At 49.6% G+C, this 20,881-nt stretch overlaps 1 protein-coding gene across 2 annotated transcripts in view; it reads right to left on the reverse strand.

The window, feature by feature from the left end:
- The window catches only part of Cables1 (Cdk5 and Abl enzyme substrate 1), a 110,924-nt gene that overhangs the window by 44,399 nt on the left and 45,644 nt on the right, over positions 1-20,881 (reverse strand). For both annotated transcript variants that reach the window (XM_052155645.1, XM_052155644.1), the window contains exons 2-3: positions 19,999-20,070; positions 14,312-14,404 (exon numbers count right to left, since the gene is read on the reverse strand). In XM_052155645.1, the coding sequence (XP_052011605.1) occupies positions 14,312-14,404; positions 19,999-20,070 (165 nt within the window). The remainder of the gene's footprint in view (positions 1-14,311; positions 14,405-19,998; positions 20,071-20,881) is intronic.

A 20,881-nucleotide genomic window follows, 5' to 3' on the forward strand; every position in this document is an offset into this window, starting at 1 on the left:
ATGGTCCTCTCTGGAAGATCTGGTCCAGGTGGACCTGGTTCCCAACTTAACCTTTCCTCTGACTTTTCTTACTTCCTATAAATTTCTAGCTGAGAAGAGCTACCAGGAAGGACCTGCAGGCCAAAGACAGACACACAGACAGCACACTCACTCACTTATACACTCATTCTCACTCACACACACTCACACACACTCACTCACATACAAAGTCTCTCTCTCTCTCACACACACATACCCAGTCACACTCACACATACTCACATACAGTCATACTTACAGTCATACACACACACTCACTCACATACCTAGTCACACTCATACACACACACACTCACATATACAGTCACACTCACACATATTCTCACATACCCAGTCACACTCACTCACATACTCATACATACAATCGCACTCACTCACACACACTCATACACAGTCATACTCACAATCACACATCCTCACTCATACACACACACACACACACACTCATACTCACAGTCACACACAGTCACTCACACATACAGTCAAACTCACTCACATACCCAGTCACACTCACATACACACTCACATACACAGTCACACTCACACACACACTCACATACCCAGTCACACTCACATACACACTCACATACCCAGTCACACTCACATACACACTCACATACCCAGTCACACTCACACACACACTCACAAACGCAGTCACACTCACACTCAGTCACACTTACACACACACTCACATACCCAGTCACACTCACACACACACTCACTCATACTCACATATACAGTCACACTTACATACATACTTGCATACCCAGTCACACTCACTCACACACTTATACATACAATCATACTCACTCACACACAGTCACATTCATTCTCACACACCCTCACTCACACATATTCACACACACACACACACACACTCATACATACACCACAGGGAAGGCTAGTGTGGCATCTGTCCTTTGTACAGACTGGTTTTGTTTGTTTGGGGAGAGGGTCCTGCCATGTTGCCCAAGCTATCCTCAAACCACCCTCCTCCTCCCACCTCCCAGCTGGCCGTGACAAGCAGGCATGCGTCTCTGCCTTCTGAACTGGTTTGCGTGTTTAAGGAGTTTTAAAGATAAGCTAGTGGGGGCATGGGACATGATGATCTTCCCGTCTTAAGTCATTCAAGCAGTGGGGTTGCAGGCACCCTATCCTCACGACATTCAGAGGCCCTAAGCCTAGTGCACGTGGGGTTGATCCCCTAGCCGCCTGCATTCTGGCCACAACCTGTCAACAAGTGCCTTTCCTCCCTCCCTCGCTCTGGAGTAGGACACAGGGAAACCTAGCACGCGGGGAGCCTTGGTAGTACAGGGGAACTTGTGGAGGGTCTCTAGGCTGGAGTCCACTTACTGTCCCTCTGACTTCACTTTTGCTGAAGATGACTGAGAACACCACACACAGGCCCCACATATGACAGTGAGAGCCTGTCTAGTCACGAACACTAAACTCCGAGAAGAGCTCAGTGCAATGAGTAAACCTGCCATCTCCACAGCGCATGTTCTTGCTTCATCAAGAAGAGCTAATAGCGCCTGTCTTCTCTGAGGTGCTTTGATCAATCGAGTGCAATTTTTAAAATGTGTCTTTTCCTCAAACTCAAACTACATTAGTCTGAGGGATTATGGGTGAAGAGGTCATGAGCCAGGTGTCCGTGTCCTTCTGACCCTGCTTTCCCCTTTCCCTCTGAAAATGTCTGGTCCAACGCAAGTCACAGCACCATTTCAGCTCTGCGCTTCCTGTCAGCTTACTTTATGGAGCTGACAAAAGGAGCTGACATCCTGTGCGCCTTTTTCCTGCTGAGTTCACACTTTAGGGAGAAGGCAACAGCTCCATTCCTCCCCCTTCCCTTCTAGAGGCCTTTAAACCCCTTTGGCAGTTCCACCTAGTGTGTTCACCAGGAAGTGACTGTCAGCAGTCTGGGGCGGTGACACTCTCAGGGCATGTAGCTGCTATCCCAGGCACCAGGTGGGCACTCACAGCCAGCTAGGTTGGTGCTCCAAAGGCGGGGTTTACCAGTCTCAAGGGGTCCGAGTACCAAGAGGGAAGGTCTCATCTTTCCTAACAGGACTGCAGACGAGAAGTGTCCTGTCAGCCACTGTCTGCCTTCAGTTTTCACGCTCAGCACAGGACCCCGCCCCTCTGATGGCTCAGGTCCACCTGCCCAGCAAAGAGCTCTCAAGGAGGCCTCAGGCAGCCTTGCTCCTAGGAGGCTCTGTGAGCAGCTGTTATCCCAGTGTGTCTATGCCTGATGACCGACTTATATTCAACTTTCTCCCCTCAGGACACTGCAGACTCTTGGTGAACACTGGGACTAGGATGATTGGAGGCTCCACGTGGCAACTGCCCCACCCCAGGGTGTTCAGGTGCATTAGTGCAGGGCAGCTGGCCACCTCTTTCTCCACAAAGGGCTGCCACCACGTGGATGGCATTTTACAACCTTGAGTCATTTTTTAACTTTGCATCAAAGTGAATTTTAAAGAGACCATATGCATCCACTCTGTAGTTTTCTACAAATGTTACCCTAAGTATCCCACAGCGCTTTGTCCTTGACTTGTGGTTGGCCTGAGTGGCTGCACCCACCCACCTTCAAACCCTCCATGCAGCTCTGCTCAGTCCCTGTGTTGCCAGCTCTGTAAGTCCCCAGTTGCTCAGGGTTCAGCCCCTCTTCCTGTCTCCTTTCTCACTCTCTCCTATCTCAATGTCTTTTTTGCAGTTCCTCAAATACACCCTGGATGTTTGGTCCCCATTGTCCCGGAGTGTCACAGGCCTGGCTCCCTTACAGCCTTCACAGCTCCGCTGCAGGGCTTCCGCAGGCCTCAGCAGACCGCCATGTTCACTTGCTCACCACTCTGCGACGTCAGCTTTCCTATCCTGTATCTCCAGTACAAATCAACTCATCCATCATCTGTCTCTCAGTCTCTGACTCTCGAAAGCAGGACTATTGTGTTGTTCATGGATGCATTCTATAAGACCTACATAGAACAGTTGCCGGCAGGATGTGCTGAAGTGACTATATACGTTCACCACCGCATACATGCAGTTGATGAGCTGCTAGCTAGAAAAGGGAGGTGAAATTTCAACGCAGTCACCTGGCTATAAAACATACTTCATCTATTGAAGAGAGTGGTGGGAGGTGAAAAGCTCTACACTGTAAGACAGCATGTCATGGTAGAGAGCGGGAAAGATCTCCACTGAACCCTCATTCTGTGTGTGTGTGTGTGTGTGTGTGTGTGCATGTGAGCATAGAATGTATCTGCCAAGAACAGAGGATGTCAAATGTCATTAGCACTCTTGGCTTTATTTCCTTGAGGGAGAAAGGGTATCTCACTGTACCAGAGGCCTCTGTTTGAGTAGGTGCCAGTCACTGAGGTCTCTGGATGCCCTGCCTTTCTCCCACAATGCTGGGAGTATAGCCAGGAGCAACCATACGTGAATTTTACATGGGTCCCGGGGATTGACTCAGGCTCTCATGTTTATGATACAAGCACTCTTACTCCCATCTTTAAAAATGATTAGTCAATGACCAAGGATTGAGGGGAAAAAAGGTTTAAGTAAACATGTAAGAACAAGATGATCAAAAGAATGTCCAGGATAGGACCATGAAAAAGAAAACAAGCAGAATCCTATAAGTGCTTCTGGAATCCGGCAGATGCGGCTTCTTCCAGGTAGCTGACCACCAAGGGGCCACGTTGTTGCAATCCTACCATCCTGAATAGGACGAGACACTCGTGACACTTACCATGTGACCGTAATTGGGTACAAAAGCCATGCATGTCTCAGGGCTGGTTTTCCACCAGGGCAAGCTAACTTAGCTTACACTACGCCTAAGTCTGCAATTCTGGCCATCTTAACACTGTGAGCCTTTTTACATGACATCCCTTCTGTACCCCAACTGATGGCTGGTCTAAATCACATTTACTCCTGATAAGTTTAATCTCATTGAACAGAGCCCAGCACTTCCGGCTAATGGGGCAATCATACCTTCCTGTATGCTAAAATAAAGCACCGTCAATAGGGACAGGGGTTCCCACCTGTACCAGACATTCTCTGTTCTGCACAGCGGAGACCATGCTCCCCCACATGTTCGCTCTTCTACTCCAGTCCCCTTTGACTGAGGGGATCGGCTAACAAACCGTAGCCACGGCCCAGTCTCAGGCTCTACCACCCCCGGCCCTCTTTCTCTTCTATCCACTGGGATCTGCTTAATGAAGAACAGCCTAACATTTTGCTGAAATCAAGAAATGTAATGTCTACAGCAGCCTCTTAATTTACTAACCTAGTTATTCCATCAGTGAGGAAATGAAGCTAATTTAACAAGACTTCTCCTCAGCGAACTCATGTGAATGGGTAGCAACCTCTCTTCTAAAGCCCCTAACCCCCCCATCAATCTGTTCCTCATCTCTGCCAGCAAGCAGCCCGAGGCCTGTTGGGTTGATAATTAAAATTTACCCTCTGCCACAGACTCCTTTTGACTTTAAGACACTGTTTGCCTGTCATTAGGCTTAGAACTTAAAAAAGTCTTTGTTGTGTGCTGGCCAGAGATTGTTTCATATTGTTAATTCTTTCTATTCCCAGGATCTAGTCCTGAAGATGCAACTCCATTAAAATTCTGCAGTGTGAATTGAGCACCTACTATGTGGCTGGCACACTGCTGTGTTTCTATGCTTCCTAGTTCTGAAGAGGCTGTAAGCAGGTCATCAGTTGACCTTCACTGACCTTGGCTGTCAACCCTGACATGGTCATTATCTCTTCCTGTCTTCTGAGAATTGCTTTTAAAGCCCTGTCCCTATTGACGGTGCTTTATTTTAGCAAAATTTATGTAAAATGTAAAGCACGCCATTAGACAGTTTGTCAGTGCACCTTGGGGTAACTGGCTTCAGTCATCATGTGTGTGCACATCACCATTCACAGCTTCTCCGTCACCCCAAACCCTGTGCTCTCTCCCTGGGACCCCCACTACGCTCATCTGTTTTCTGTTTGCCTTGATTTATTGCATATGTTATATAAACGTGGTTCGATGGCGTCTGGCTCAGTGTCTGGCTCGATGTTCACACCGGTTCACAGTAGCTGCACCTCCTGCCAGTGCGGCTCCCCATCATGGCTGGATGGTGCCCTCTGTGTATAACCATGCTTGCTTTTCTACTCTTTCCTGGGCTGGTTCTTTCCAGTTCTTGCTTACCATGAAGAAAGCTGGTCTGGTACACTCATGCCTGTTGGATCCTTTGCAGTTCCTCAAAGTATACACCTTGCTGTCTATTACAACTCCCTGGTGAGCAGCTGTTTTGAGCAACTTGTGTTTGTTTCCCATGGCAAGCAGACCACTCCACAGTCCCATCTATCATGTGCAAGAGTCCCAGTTTTCCTCCTCCTCTTTCTCCTGCTTTTCTTCTTGGCACGTGTGATGTCTGTGCACCTGTAGAGGCCAGAGGCTGTCTGTCTCAGGCACTCCCCACCTTATCTTCTGAGCAGGGTTTCTCACTGAACCTGAAGTTCACTGGAATGGCTAGGGTGGCTGTGACTTTCTACCCACTCTGCTGTGACCTGCTGTGGTGTGGTGCGTGGACTGCCAGCTCCCACCGTTCTCAGGGAGAAGAGGATGAACCCTACAGTCAGAGATCTGGGCTGTGTGTAACTCCACTTCCTGCTCTAACTGGTGTTTGCTCTAACTGGGATTAACTAGCACATTCTTCTCGCACCCTTGGTAACTGTTAGTGGCTTAAAGCAACACAAATTTATTGTCTTTGATTCCAGTGGTAGGACACTAAGGCAGCCTGCAGGTATCACAGAGCTGACCTCCTTGGGAGGCTCTGGGGAGAACTGGTCTGATGCTCTTGTTTAGCTGCTTGACTTTTGGGCCATTTTTACCTCCAAAGGTAAATGGCAAATGAATGTCACACCTCATCATCCTGCTTCTCTGTGATGCAGCTGTGATGTGATGCCGCTGTCTGTGATGGGGCTGTCTGTGATGTGATGCGGCTGTCTGTGATGTGATGGAGCTGTCTGTGATGTGATGGGGCTGTCTGTGATGGGGCTGTCTGTGATGCGGCTGTCTGTGATGTGATGGAGCTGTCTGTGATGGGGCTGTCTGTGATGGAGCTGTCTGTGATGTGATGGAGCTGTCTGTGATGCGGCTGTCTGTGATGGGGCTGTCTGTGATGCGGCTGTCTGTGTTGGAGCTGTCTGTGATGTGATGGAGCTGTCTGTGATGGGGCTGTCTGTGATGTGGCTGTCTGTGATGCGGCTGTCTGTGATGCAGCTGTCTGTGATGTGGCTGTCTGTGATGCGGCTGTCTGTGATGCGGCTGTCTGTGATGCGGCTGTCTGTGATGCAGCTGTCTGTGATGCAGCTGTCTGTGATGGAGCTGTCTGTGATGTGATTCAGCTGTCTGTGATGTGGCTGTCTGTGATGGGGCTGTCTGTGATGTGGCTGTCTGTGATGCGGCTGTCTGTGATGGGGCTGTCTGTGATGTGGCTGTCTGTGATGCAGCTGTCTGTGATGGGGCTGTCTGTGATGGAGCTGTCTGTGATGCAGCTGTCTGTGATGTGATTCAGCTGTCTGTGATGCAGTTGTCTGTGATGGGGCTGTCTGTGATGGGGCTGTCTGTGATGGGGCTGTCTGTGATGGGGCTGTCTGTGATGCGGCTGTCTGTGATGTGGCTGTCTGTGATGCAGCTGTCTGTGATGGAGCTGTCTGTGATGCAGCTGTCTGTGATGCAGCTGTCTGTGATGCAGCTGTCTGTGATGGAGCTGTCTGTGATGGAGCTGTCTGTGATGGAGCTGTCTGTGATGTGATGGAGCTGTCTGTGATGGGGCTGTCTGTGATGTGGCTGTCTGTGATGTGGCTGTCTGTGATGTGATGGAGCTGTCTGTGATGTGATGGGGCTGTCTGTGATGGGGCTGTCTGTGATGCGGCTGTCTGTGATGTGATGGAGCTGTCTGTGATGGAGCTGTCTGTGATGTGATGGAGCTGTCTGTGATGTGGCTGTCTGTGATGCGGCTGTCTGTGATGGGGCTGTCTGTGATGCAGCTGTCTGTGATGGGGCTGTCTGTGATGTGATGGAGCTGTCTGTGATGTGGCTGTCTGTGATGCGGCTGTCTGTGATGCGGCTGTCTGTGATGTGGCTGTCTGTGATGCGGCTGTCTGTGATGCAGCTGTCTGTGATGCAGCTGTCTGTGATATGATTCAGCTGTCTGTGATGGGGCTGTCTGTGATGGGGCTGTCTGTGATGCGGCTGTCTGTGATGGGGCTGTCTGTGATGTGGCTGTCTGTGATGTGGCTGTCTGTGATGGGGCTGTCTGTGATGGAGCTGTCTGTGATGGGGCTGTCTGTGATGGGGCTGTCTGTGATGGGGCTGTCTGTGATGGGGCTGTCTGTGATGGGGCTGTCTGTGATGGGGCTGTCTGTGATGGGGCTGTCTGTGATGGAGCTGTCTGTGATGCGGCTGTCTGTGATGCGGCTGTCTGTGATGCGGCTGTCTGTGATGGGGCTGTCTGTGATGGAGCTGTCTGTGATGCGGCTGTCTGTGATGGAGCTGTCTGTGATGGGGCTGTCTGTGATGTGATGGAGCTGTCTGTGATGTGATGGAGCTGTCTGTGATGTGGCTGTCTGTGATGCGGCTGTCTGTGATGGGGCTGTCTGTGATGCAGCTGTCTGTGATGGGGCTGTCTGTGATGTGATGGAGCTGTCTGTGATGTGGCTGTCTGTGATGCGGCTGTCTGTGATGCGGCTGTCTGTGATGTGGCTGTCTGTGATGCGGCTGTCTGTGATGCAGCTGTCTGTGATGCAGCTGTCTGTGATATGATTCAGCTGTCTGTGATGCAGTTGTCTGTGATGGGGCTGTCTGTCTGTGATGCGGCTGTCTGTGATGGGGCTGTCTGTGATGTGGCTGTCTGTGATGTGGCTGTCTGCGATGGGGCTGTCTGCGATGGAGCTGTCTGTGATGGGGCTGTCTGTGATGGGGCTGTCTGTGATGGGGCTGTCTGTGATGGGGCTGTCTGTGATGGGGCTGTCTGTGATGGAGCTGTCTGTGATGCGGCTGTCTGTGATACGGCTGTCTGTGATGCGGCTGTCTGTGATGCAGCTGTCTGTGATGGAGCTGTCTGTGATGGGGCTGTCTGTGATGTGATGGAGCTGTCTGTGATGTGATGTGGCTGTCTGTGATGGGGCTGTCTGTGATGGGGCTGTCTGTGATGCAGCTGTCTGTGATGGGGCTGTCTGTGATGCGGCTGTCTGTGATGGGGCTGTCTGTGATGGAGCTGTCTGTGATGCGGCTGTCTGTGATGCAGCTGCCTGTGATGGAGCTGTCTGTGATGGGGCTGTCTGTGATGTGGCTGTCTGTGATGGAGCTGTCTGTGATGCAGCTGTCTGTGATGCAGCTGTCTGTGATGCGGCTGTCTGTGATGGAGCTATCTGTGATGGAGCTGTCTGTGATGGAGCTGTCTGTGATGCGGCTGTCTGTGATGGGGCTGTCTGTGATGGGGCTGTCTGTGATGCGGCTGTCTGTGATGCGGCTGTCTGTGATGCGGCTGTCTGTGATGGAGCTGTCTGTGATGGAGCTGTCTGTGATGGAGCTGTCTGTGATGGAGCTGTCTGTGATGCGGCTGTCTGTGATGCGGCTGTCTGTGATGGAGCTGTCTGTGATGCGGCTGTCTGTGATGTGGCTGTCTGTGATGGAGCTGTCTGTGATGGGGCTGTCTGTGATGTGGCTGTCTGTGATGCGGCTGTCTGTGATGCGGCTGTCTGTGATGGAGCTGTTTGTGATGCGGCTGTCTGTGATGTGGCTGTCTGTGATGGAGCTGTCTGTGATGGGGCTGTCTGTGATGGAGCTGTCTGTGATGGAGCTATCTGTGATGGGGCTGTCTGTGATGTGGCTGGCTGTGATGGAGCTGTCTGTGATGTGGCTGTGATGCAGCTGTCTGTGATGGAGCTGTCTGTGATGTGGCTACTGTGATGGAGCTGTCTGTGATGTGGCTGTCTGTGATACGGCTGTCTGTGATGGAGTTGTCTGTGATGCAGCTGTCTGTGATGGGGCTGTCTGTGATGGAGCTGTCTGTGATGGGGCTGTCTGTGATGGGGCTGTCTGTGATGTGGCTGTCTGTGATGGGGCTGTCTGTGATGGAGCTGTCTGTGATGGGGCTGTCTGTGATGTGGCTGTCTGTGATGGGGCTGTCTGTGATGCAGCTGTCTGTGATGTGGCTGTCTGTGATGCAGCTGTCTGTGATGTGGCTGTCTGTGATGCAGCTGTCTGTGATGTGGCTGTCTGTGATGGGGCTGTCTGTGATGTGGCTGTCTGTGATGGGGCTGTCTGTGATGGAGCTGTCTGTGATGGGGCTGTCTGTGATGCGGCTGTCTGTGATGGAGCTGTCTGTGATGCAGCTGTCTGTGATGGGGCTGTCTGTGATGTGGCTGACTGTGATGGAGCTGTCTGTGATGCAGCTGTCTGTGATGTGGCTGTGATGCAGCTGTCTGTGATGGAGCTGTCTGTGATGTGGCTGACTGTGATGGAGCTGTCTGTGATGTGGCTGTCTGTGATGCGGCTGTCTGTGATGGAGCTGTCTGTGATGCGGCTGACTGTGATGGAGCTGTCTGTGATGGGGCTGTCTGTGATGGGGCTGTCTGTGATGGAGCTGTCTGTGATGGGGCTGTCTGTGATGCAGCTGTCTGTGATGGGGCTGTCTGTGATGTGGCTGTCTGTGATGGAGCTGTCTGTGATGGGGCTGTCTGTGATGCAGCTGTCTGTGATGCGGCTGTCTGTGATGTGGCTGTCTGTGATGCAGCTGTCTGTGATGCGGCTGTCTGTGATGCGGCTGTCTGTGATGTGATGGAGCTGTCTGTGATGGGGCTGTCTGTGATGCAGCTGTCTGTGATGTGGCTGTCTGTGATGGGGCTGTCTGTGATGTGATGGGGCTGTCTGTGATGGGGCTGTCTGTGATGGGGCTGTCTGTGATGTGATGGGGCTGTCTGTGACATGATGCGGCTGTCTGTGATGCAGCTGTGGAGGTAGGGGACAGACACACTAGTGGCCAGACATTATTCTGCTTATTGCAAACAAGAGTGGGGTGGCTTCCATATGAACACCATTCTTTGGGCTGCTTTTCTGCTTTTGTGCAGCATTGGGGATGGACCCTCATGGCCACGCCTGTTAGGAAAGTGTTCTGGCTCTAAGTCCCAGCCCCAACCCTGATTATTTGGATTTCTGATTCTTTTCATTCCTTGAATTCTAGAGCTGATGACTACAACTCATTCAAAAGGCACCTATACTCTTTTGTTCAACAAATAATGGGGGGTTATTATCTTTTCCCCAGTGCTAGGCATCGAACTCAGGGCCTGTGGATGCTAGGCAGATGCTATACCAGTGAGCCACATTCGTAGCCCCTGGTCTTTGAGACAGGGACTCCTACTTAGCTCAGGCTGGCTCTCAAACTTGTGACTTTCTTGCCCTGCCCTCTCTCCCAAATGCTGAGATCACAGGCATGCATCATCACATTCAGCTAGCTGTTGAAGCTCTTGGTTTTTGAGGTCTTACTATGTTGCCCTGGCTGGCCTAGAACTCAAAGAGATCCATCCACCAGCCTCTGCCTCCTGGATGCTGGGATTAAGCTGTGTGTGGCCATTCTGGGTTACCTGTTGAGTGTGAGTTAATAAAACAGAACTTTCAGTTCTTCAAGCCTGGCACCCAGAAAGCACTCAGTTCTGCCTCCCCGATAGCTGCAACTTTATCAACACAACACTTGCCACAAGAGTCCACGCTTTAGTCTGGGATCCACTTTTTCTTCCTACTATAAACTCAAAATGACCCCCTCTCCCCAGGGCTAGAGCACAAACCTGTCTCCTGTGTGAGAGAGACTTAGAACAACAGGTCTCTTCACAGTTCATCCACCTTCCAGTGACAAGTACCTGCGGGGTCAGGTGAGGGAGGGCTCATGGATTACATGTCTCTCAGAGGCTGGCCTGTGATCTCTGTCAGGGGACAGTCCTTTTTAGCTTGCACAGTTATAAGAAGAGGCTCAGTTCTGTTTTACACACACACACACACACACACACACACCTCTCACAGAGTTTATCAGAATTCAAATGTGAACCCATCATGGTAACCTCACGCTTCTATCCAAGGTGCTTCGACTACCTCACAGGCCAGCTAGGTTCATCTGTGTCACGGAGGAATGCTGTTCCTCAGCAGGCACTGGGATATTACAAACAGTTCGGGTTTCATGCTTGTTCATTGTCTCTGATTTGTCTTCTGATGCTACAATACTGGCTCCATTATATACGGTTCTCAGTTTGGGGGTGCCTTTCTCTCATTTCTATTTAAAAATTATGTTTCAAACTTATTGCTAGCTTAGTTGTATGAGCTGGGGCCCAGGTTTGCATTGCAAACTGAGAAATCAGTCTATGCACTTACAGGAAGTCACGGTCTGGGACGGTGTGTGCACACCACCCGCCATGCTGGAATGATAATGACCGTTCAGGTGGGAGTCTGCTAGGGGCCTGAGCCACACACTCACCCTTCTCTGTCCTGAGGCACCAGAAACCTCAGCCACCACATAGATCCCTCCCTCAAAGCACAGGACTAGGGATCCCCCAACCCAGTAGGCTGGGCCTGCAGCTCACCGCAGTGTTTGGTTATATCCACTCTGCTGTGCTTCCCGCGGCCAGGCAAAGATGGGGTTCTGCTTTCTGAAGGGCCAGCCCACCTCCTCCCATTCCTCAACCCCCAACCAGTTTCCCTCTCCTACCTCAGAAATGCCCGTTTTCTTCCTACACTCCTTTCCAGTTTTGCTTCACATAAGGACAATCTACCCACTCTTACTGATCAATCCCAGGGAGGAAGGGAACCCCCCGTGGCCCTTTCCTGTGCTCACCCGGGGAAGGCAGAGCAAGCACTCGCACAGCCTGTGGTTCTTACAGCTCTGATTTCCACCATCACCACCCATCTCAGATCTTCAGGGAAGCTAAGTCTCCTGGCTCATCGCTCACTATCAGAACTTCTGATTCTGCAGCCTCCCTGCACTATGAATGTCACTGGGGTTCCTAGGTAGGGTGCAGAGGGGGGCAGCTCCATGGTGCACAGCAGATCATCTATCAGCTGCGCTATGTCCTCTTGATGCCTAACCACATCTGGGAACCTTCGATGCCGCGCTTGGATGGTCAGGATTGAAAGTGGAATCCTGGGGCTGGAGAGATGGCTCAGAGGTTAAGAGCACTGACTGCTCTTCCAGATGTCCTGAGTTCAATTCCCAGCAACCACATGGTGGCTCACAAACATCTGTAATGGGATCCGATGCACTTTTCTAGTGTGTGTCTGAAGAAAGATACAGTGTATTCACATAAATACATTTTTTAAAAAAGTGGAATCCTTTTAATTAGATTTGTCTCTTTGGCTTTGCCATTGATTTTTTGGCGGGAACTGTAGCCTTTCTGTGTTTACATGTTATGGTTAAAAAAATAACAGGAAAAAACATCAAAATTAAATAAACACTAAAAATGGCACTAGAAAGAGGCTCAAAGAAAACAAACATGGTGACTGGGTGAATGTGGCACACTGGAGTGACAGGGACAGGGTTAGGGTTCTGTCTAAGCTCCACCCCACAGTTACCTGGCAACAGCCAGGTAGGCCCCTCCCCACTGTTACCTGGCAACAGCCAGGTAGGCCTGGCCTACTGTGAAGGGGTCTGCTCGGCCCCTCCTCTCTCTCTTATCTCTCTCTTACCCCTCTCACTCTCATCTTCTCTCTTGCCCTCTCTTGGGCTCTCCTTCCCTCCCCCTCTCTCCACGTGGTCATGGCGGCCTCTGCTTCTCTACTCTCTCCCTTTTCTCTGCCTCCACTCCCTCCTTAACTCCCACCCCATGCCCTGAATAAACTCTATTCTATACTATGCTGGTGTGTGTCTGGTCCCTCGGTGGGGGGTGAGGGGGTGGGGGGTAGGGGGATGGGGAGGGAAGGGATGCCTTGGCATGGGCCCACTGGGGCACCCCTTCCCCCCACACTGCCATAGAACATATTCTCACACCTCTTTCTCTTTTTATGATCACAACAGACAGGGAGCATCAAAGTGAAAACAACACTCACAGTAGCCAGTGTCCCTGGCTGGGGAACCACAATGGGAGAATCCATTCTATGTCTGCAGAAAGCATTTGCTACCTCAACTGTACTGCTCTGAAAGCATCACAATTGTTATAAAACTATGCTCCTTCCCCTGATAAGGCTCAAATGAATGAATGAATGAATGAATAAATAAATAAATAAATAAATAAATAAATGAGGTATAAGCCTTAAGAAAGTAGGTCTTTAAAAACCTACTTCTTAGTGCTATTCCACAAGATATAAAATGCATTTTCTACCCTCAGAATCACAGGAATGCTGGGCTTTAATGAGACTCTCTGAGAGACCACTTAGCAATTTCATTTTGTAAGAATTGGAGTGTTAGCGAGACCATGCAGCCTTCTAGAAATCACATCAAATGAGGTGGGCCTGGCCCTCTGCTCTGGGACGATGTGTCTGCTAAGAGGAGCCATCCTTAAGTGGCAGGGGCGGGGGTGTGGAGGGGGCAGGGGCGGGGGTGTGGAGGGGGCAGTATCAGTGGACATCAGAGGCCTCAGATGAACGGACTTCAGCCGTTCGTTCGATCACAGCCATGTGGACAACTACTCCCTCCAATCTACTCATCCTCTGCAGAGGCCTAATGTTAAGGCTGTAAATTCTCAACCATAATTGCTATGCAATGAATGGATGCAGAAAGCTTTCCCATAGATGTCAGCAGGCCCAGAAACAGGCAAAGGCCAGATTCTGCCTTCCTAAAGATTCACCTATGCCAACTCCAAAGCCAAGTTCAGGGCCATACCTGGCAGCCGCCCAGCCCAGCCTAGACAGAGCTGGTGAACAAGGAAAACAAATCCAAAAACCAAACAAAAGCAAATGTTTCTCTGGACACGGTTTTCTTTAAAACGCACTTGTGCCCTGTCAAAAACACAGTTAGTTGCTGGTCCAAGCCTCTCAGGAGACCTTTAGAACATGGATTCTCCAGACTCCTTTGAGCGATTCCACAGATACTGGGTGGAGATGTCTGGGGTGGGTGGTATCTGCCATGAAAGCTTAGGTTTAGCCCTGCTCAGCTCTGGCCTCCCCTGGCAGCCCTACATGGGAGTGGTACCAGCCTTCCCAGTCGCCCCTTCCCTCTGCCCCCCTCCCAGCAGTTCCTGGCCATCCCCTCCCCCAACCCTCTCCAGCCCCTGCCCCATCCCCAGGGCCGCAGCAGCTCTGTGCTGGAGTGGTACCTGCCATTCCTGGTATCATGCTGTCGCATGTTCTTGATAAAATGAATTTTCTTAAAATTCTTTGGTCTGGGAGAACCTGAGAGTGTTCGACATCTGAAAAAAAAAAAAGAAAGAAAATGAACAAACAAGAAAGGTCATTTAGAAAATGCTATCAGTTGCCACTGGACATCTGAGACATCTCCACACAAAGACAGGAAGGAAAGAGCAGACAAGTGGCCTGAGTCACCCAGAGGCCTGCAGGAGTGGGGTGGGTGCTAATGAAGACGGCCCAGAGCAAGGAAACGTTAACAACCCAATGACAGACAATTTCCTTGATAATACTGATAACATTTTATGAGTCTCTAAAAAGCTAGCTAATGAAAACTATTGTCCTCATCATAATAATATAACCTAAATGGACCCCACGGTCTTTGTTGTCATCCAAAAGAAAGATCCTAAATCAGCACAGGTGAAGGGAACTGAAGGGCTGCCAACTGAAGAAACTTAGAGCTGGAGGGAGAACATTTGAATTCCATTTTAAAACAACTCTGAGTCACTTTCCTTCTGCAGCGGGAATTTGGCCTGAAAACCTTGGACAACTGCCCCAACTCCTGACTCCACTTGGGAAGTCACAGCTTAAATTTGAATGGGAATCAGGACCTGGCTAGTGGCTGGCTGCTTTATTTTATTGCTTCAGAATAAATTTTAATAAGTAAACATCTATTGAACCAAAGTGACCTGATTTAAAAAAAAAATGCCTGAGAGCAGGCAGCATTACCCTTCCCTCCCACAGACCAGGAGATGCCGAAGTTCACTGTGGACAGGACTACTGAAATAACCTGGTAAATTCTACCTTACAAAGCCACAGACACCACTACCAAAGCCGAAAATCTCACCACAAAGGGGCTGGAGCTTTGTCCTTTCTTGACTCTTCTACTTAAGTCCTTCTTATGGCTTCTGCTATAGGATTTAGATGCCGAAGCCTCAGACTTCCAAACACAAGGTCTGGAAAAGCACTAAGGTCTGGAAAAGCACTACTGTGCAGGTTCCCAAAGCCACACTGAGTTCTGGGTGGGGATATGGGTGGGACTTCATCTGAATTCAGTCAGTTCTGTCTCGGAGGGGGTGGAGGGGGTGGAGGGGGTGGTGAGGGGTGGAGGGGGTAGTGAGGGTGCAGGGGGTGGTGAGGGGTGGAAGGGGTGGTGAGGGGTGGAGGGGTGGCTTCACAGGGGGTAAAGTTGTAGTGGGAAGGGGTAGGGCACATGTGGGAACTGAACTGGGGAACAAGGAAGGTTCTAGATATACAGAGCAACCCCAGTCTTTACTCCTCCCCACAGGGCAATTTCCAGAGGGGGTCAGGCCTGGTCCATGCCCATCTACCCTACCCAACCCTTCTAGCAGACACTAGCTTTTCTGCAAGCCCTTTCTTAGAGTACAGATCACAACATATTTTTTAAAATAAAACACAACCTAATTTGAATAAATCCCACTAAAGTGAGCCAATGCAAGCCCACGCCAAGGCAGACATATATTTTGGTGATATTTACTGGTAAAGTCCTTCCATGGGCTGTGTGCCCAGAGCAGGAAAGCCCCATTTCTCCTCACCGTCCATTACCGTGGGGTCGGGAGCTTCAGCAGAGGCCATGCTCCTCCCAACCTTCAACCCTGAAATTAGTATAGTTTGATTTATGACTCCTGGCCTTATAGGTCACTCAATGCTCCCAACTAAGTTATTACCAACACTTGCAGTCCCCAATGTCATTAATAACTGTGAAAATTAAGTGACTACATACATGTGTGTGTGTGTGTGTGTTTCATGAACTGCCAAGTAACCCATTGGAATGAATGTACTTAACATACAAATGCATAGAGTTACATGACCCATCGGAATGAATGTACTCAACACACAAATGCATAGAGTCACATGACCCATTGGAATGAATGTACTCAACACACAAATGCAGTCACATGACTCACTGGAATGAATACTCAACACACAAATGCATAGAGAGTCACATGATCCATCGGAATGAATATACTCAACACACAAATGCATAGAGTCACATGACCCACAGGAATGCATGTACTCAACACACAACTGCATACAGTCACGTGACCCACAGGAATGCATGTACTCAACACACAAATGCATACAGTCACATGACCCATAGGAATGAATGTACTCAACACACAAATGCACAAAAAGTCACATGCAAACTTCAAGTGCTGTGGGGGAAGAGAAGTACATACATTTTTAAAAAACAGTAGCTTTTATTAAAGGCTCTGAATTCATAGCTCTAAATGGAGGGCTTTTGGTTTTTTCGGTTTGTTCTGGTTTTTGTTTTTCCTCTAGAAGCCTGGCAGAGCTTTGCCTGAAGGAATCAAGAACAGGCAGAAGCGGAGTTTGTCCCGCTTGCTCCTTCCTACTCTGTAGACTTCCTAGTGCTGGGGCTCAAGAGGAACATAAACCCAGAACCCCAAACTGCCCCATGCTGATTCCAAAAAGACCGCTTAGGTCTTCTGAAGGTTCCAACCAGTTGGCATTCCTTCTAAGCCCCGCCCAACAGTTACCTAGCAACAGCCAGGCAGGCCTGGCTTGCTATAAAGGGACTGCCTCTCCCTCTCTCCGCCCCTTTTCTCTCTCTCATCCCTTTTGCTCTCACACCCCTTTCTCCATCTCTTCCCTCCTCCCCTCTCTCCTCTCCCTCCCCCTTTCTCTCTCTCTAACTCCACTCCCTTCTCAACTCCCTTTCCCATGTCCCTAAATAAAGTCTATTCTGTACTACACGCCTTCTATACTACATGTGAAATATGGCTGGTACCTGGGGAGTGGGGGAGGGAATGTCTCAGCATGGGCCGGCTGCTCCTACCCCAAACCCCATGCCTGCACAGAGGGATCCTCATTCCTTGGGCTGCCATGTAGGCTGGAGGTCAGCAAAGGGGCCACAGGCAGCCAGGTAAGGACATGGCGGGAAAAACTGATTTTAATAGTAGAAGCTCCGACACCCACTGCCATGGCCCTAGCAGCCCAACCAAGCCTGCTCCGGGGATCTAGAAAAGATGTCCTAGCAGGTGGCAAACTCCTCTAAGTACTCCCATTGTTAGGGTTCCGGTGGCAGGCGATGTGACATTAAAAGGATGTCAGAGTAAAGATGCCACATTAACCTGAGGTTCACTCAGCAAGCTGTTGGTTGCGCTGCTTTTAAAAAAGCATTCAACCAAAACACTGGGGAGTTGAAGACTGGCTGTTAGCAACAATTGCCAAGGAAACTGGAACATGGGGCCTCAGGTGACATCAGGTTAGGCAAAGGAGTAACTCACAGAGCTGCCTGCATTACCATGTAAATACCCATTTAAAAAGCATACACTTGTGCAAGGCAAAATTACACTGGGATAGAATTAAATTAAAAACTAATTCAGTGACAGATTAGCTCTTCCTTGTTAACACTGATTAGAGGATACACTTAAATTATGCTAAAGGCACCTTGGAGGCAACTGTTTTACATGCTAACCTTAAAAGCAAGCTAGGCTCAGGCCCTCCCAACCCCAGAGTTCCCAGGGCATTTCAGAGCCAGTACTGGGACTTCTCCTGTTATAGGCTGGAAAGAAAAATCTTCAGAGATAGCTGAGGCTTATCTGATGCCAAGAGAGCCCAACGCTCCCAACTAGAACCCCTTCATCAGCTCATCCCCTAGGAGCAAGACATTTCTAAGTAATCAGGAACACCTCTGTTTGTTGCTGCTACTTTTTTTGCTTGTATGTATGTACATACATACCGATGTATATATACCCCACGTGGGGGCACACGTGGGACACACAGGAGCTGTGTGGAGATCCAGGACAGCCCATGGGTCCCAGGGGTCAGATTCAGACCATCAGGACTGGTGGTGGGTGACCATACCCACCGAGTATCTCTCTGGCCTGAGAAGTTGGTTTTCTTTCTTTCTTTCTTTCTTTCTTTCTTTCTTTCTTTCTTTCTTTCTTTCTTTCTTCCTTTCTTTCTTTTTTTAATTTCATTTATTGTTTTGTTCTTTAAGTTTATTTGGAGAAATAAAGACTTCTAAAACTACCTTGATTTAAGGTTGTTTTTAGATGTTTACATTTACACAAGTTTCCTTTGAAATTTAGGACTATTCTCTGTAACCAAGATTTGGGAGAAGTCAGTTGAGGCAGAATTAGCTGGGTAAATTCTAAGAGGAGGCTGCAGGGGTTGCAGGGTGCTTAAATCCCCCTCAGCCCCCTAACCTCCTGGGGACACAGTAGCTCTGTCTTGAATCCCTGGTTACCACACAACTGCAAACACTGGCTTCTGGAAGCACCTGAAAGATACCGCTCACTGCCCTGTCCTTGCTGTCTGTCCCTGTCTGCTGCAGGTGGGGAAAGGGGTGGAGATGGGGGTAGGGGAGGCTCAGGTACAGATGACCTTACTGCTTCAAGGCCAAAGCCGCTGCTTCCTGCCACCTGAAAGCATTGTTTTCCCTCCTCCAGGCTCAAATTACTTGGACTAAAGCCAGTCCCCTGCCTTGTGCTTTAATGGAACTGAAGTGTGGCGCCTACAGGGAAACGGCCTCACAGAACAAGTCCTTTGGGGCTTCCAGGACGGACTTCAAAAGTAGAGACCAGCCTGTCCAACCCTGCCCTGCTTCCTGATGATGTCAGATTCACAGTCACCTGACATCTGTGTTCTGCTCAAACCTCTGCTTCTCACACTGTAGAGGAGCCATCTCAGGATAGCATTCGACCCTCCACTGGGGCACTTCCCAGGCTCTGGTGGGGGTGAGGTGGGGTGGGAGTGGGGAGCTATGTCTTGGGACACAGCCAAGCAGATGGGGCACAGATGCAGGTTGGGGAAGGGCTGATGCCAGTCTACAGCCTACGGGAGCTTCCAGCCTCCCCCCGGGCCTTCTTGTCTGCCATCTGCTTCACAGTCCTCATGAAGCCCAAACATCTGCCTCCTCCTGCTCTCAAAGGTCGGAACCACACACTGTCCACTGACAGTGTGGAGCTGCAGGGAGAAGACCCAACATGCACAAGTGTGTTCTCCTTTACAAGGAAAGCCTGGCGGGACCTCTGCACGGATGTGGGCCAACAGCGAGGGCAGAACTAGGGGAGGGAAACCTGCCAGTCTCAGGCAATTGCTGTCATTCCAAAAATGTGCCTGGCCAGCACCTTTCTAATCCACTGGGGAAAATGGAATGGAATGCTTTCAAACCCAAGGGAGCCATTGCAATGATCTTCACCAGGTTGCCCCAGCAACTAGCTAGGGAATGACGTCATGGTCGCCTCCTAAGGAGATCTGGTTGCTTTCCCTGCTGAGAGTAAGGCCTAAGATCTTAAGTGCTGTGTAATACCAGGGTTAACATGGGCTCTGCTTCCATAAACAGCCACTTTTAAGATGCAAAGGGTGGCTGGGTTGAGGCATGGCTTGACCAGAGGCTTAGCTTGACAATGCCTTCCCCGTACCAACCACAAAGGCAAACAGAAGAAAAACAGCCACCAAATCTGCAGCAGACTGGCCTGCTCCAGTATATTAGTGCAATGTGTCCTAGGTTTCACATGTCTTGAGGGTTGGGGTTCAACACTGAGAATTCTTTGTCCTTGGGAATCAAATGTTTACTTTTAAAATTTAATTAGGAAGATTAAGAATTAAAAAAATCACCTGTATACTAACAGCTCTTATACACATACATGAATCATGGAGAACTTACCTCCGGAGAGGGGCATTCTCCTCAATATCTTCCAGGGTCTCCAAAGATGATCTCTGGGAGATGAGGCGACGTCTACAGAGACCAAAAACAAGACGTTAATAGTGTATAATAAAACTGATCAAACAACTATACAAATCTGTAATTATCAAAAAAAAAAAAAGTCTAATCCCTAACTACACTCTAAACATCTGTCCTTATCCCTACAAGGAAGTGTGGTCCTCACCCCTCTCCAAAGAAACTTCTCTTTGCCTCAGATCGAGATCACTACAGAAAGTCACGACCAATCAAAATGGAGAGCCGTGGAGCCCAGTTCTGATGGATACAAAAACACCTCACACATTAAGTCTCAGGGAAAATTATGGGGGAGGGGACAGAAAGGCTGAAGGAGTCAGAGCATCAGGGAGTCTGCTGTGAGACTGTCTCCCAGAAATGTCAGAAGCTACACCCATAAAGTCTCACCACCGTGACTGCCATACATGAGCTAAACAAGCAGAACACCAATAGAAGTGTGTGTGGGACAGGGGAGAAGGGGGCAGGAGGCCTCACCTCTACCTACTCAAAGAACTGTAGGCCATGCAGAAGGGCGGGAGAAATGTCTTCCCCAGAGAGGAGAGCATGGATTGGTATCCAATACCAAGTAGCCAGCCTTGAAACATGCACGTATGTTATACATAACACTTTATAGACCAAGCGGGCTCTATTTATGTATTTAGGAGTGTGTGTGTGTGTGTGTGTGGGCATACACATATATGCATGAAACAACAATTAATGAAGGAAAGAGATCATGACTTAGAAAGCAAGCAGGGAAGGCTCTATGGGAGGATTTTAATGAAAGAATGGGGAGAGGGAAATGGTGTCCTTGCATTCGAATCTCGGATAACAT

Source organism: Apodemus sylvaticus, chromosome 13, assembly GCF_947179515.1.
Source record: "Apodemus sylvaticus chromosome 13, mApoSyl1.1, whole genome shotgun sequence".
Lineage (NCBI taxonomy): Eukaryota > Metazoa > Chordata > Mammalia > Rodentia > Muridae > Apodemus > Apodemus sylvaticus.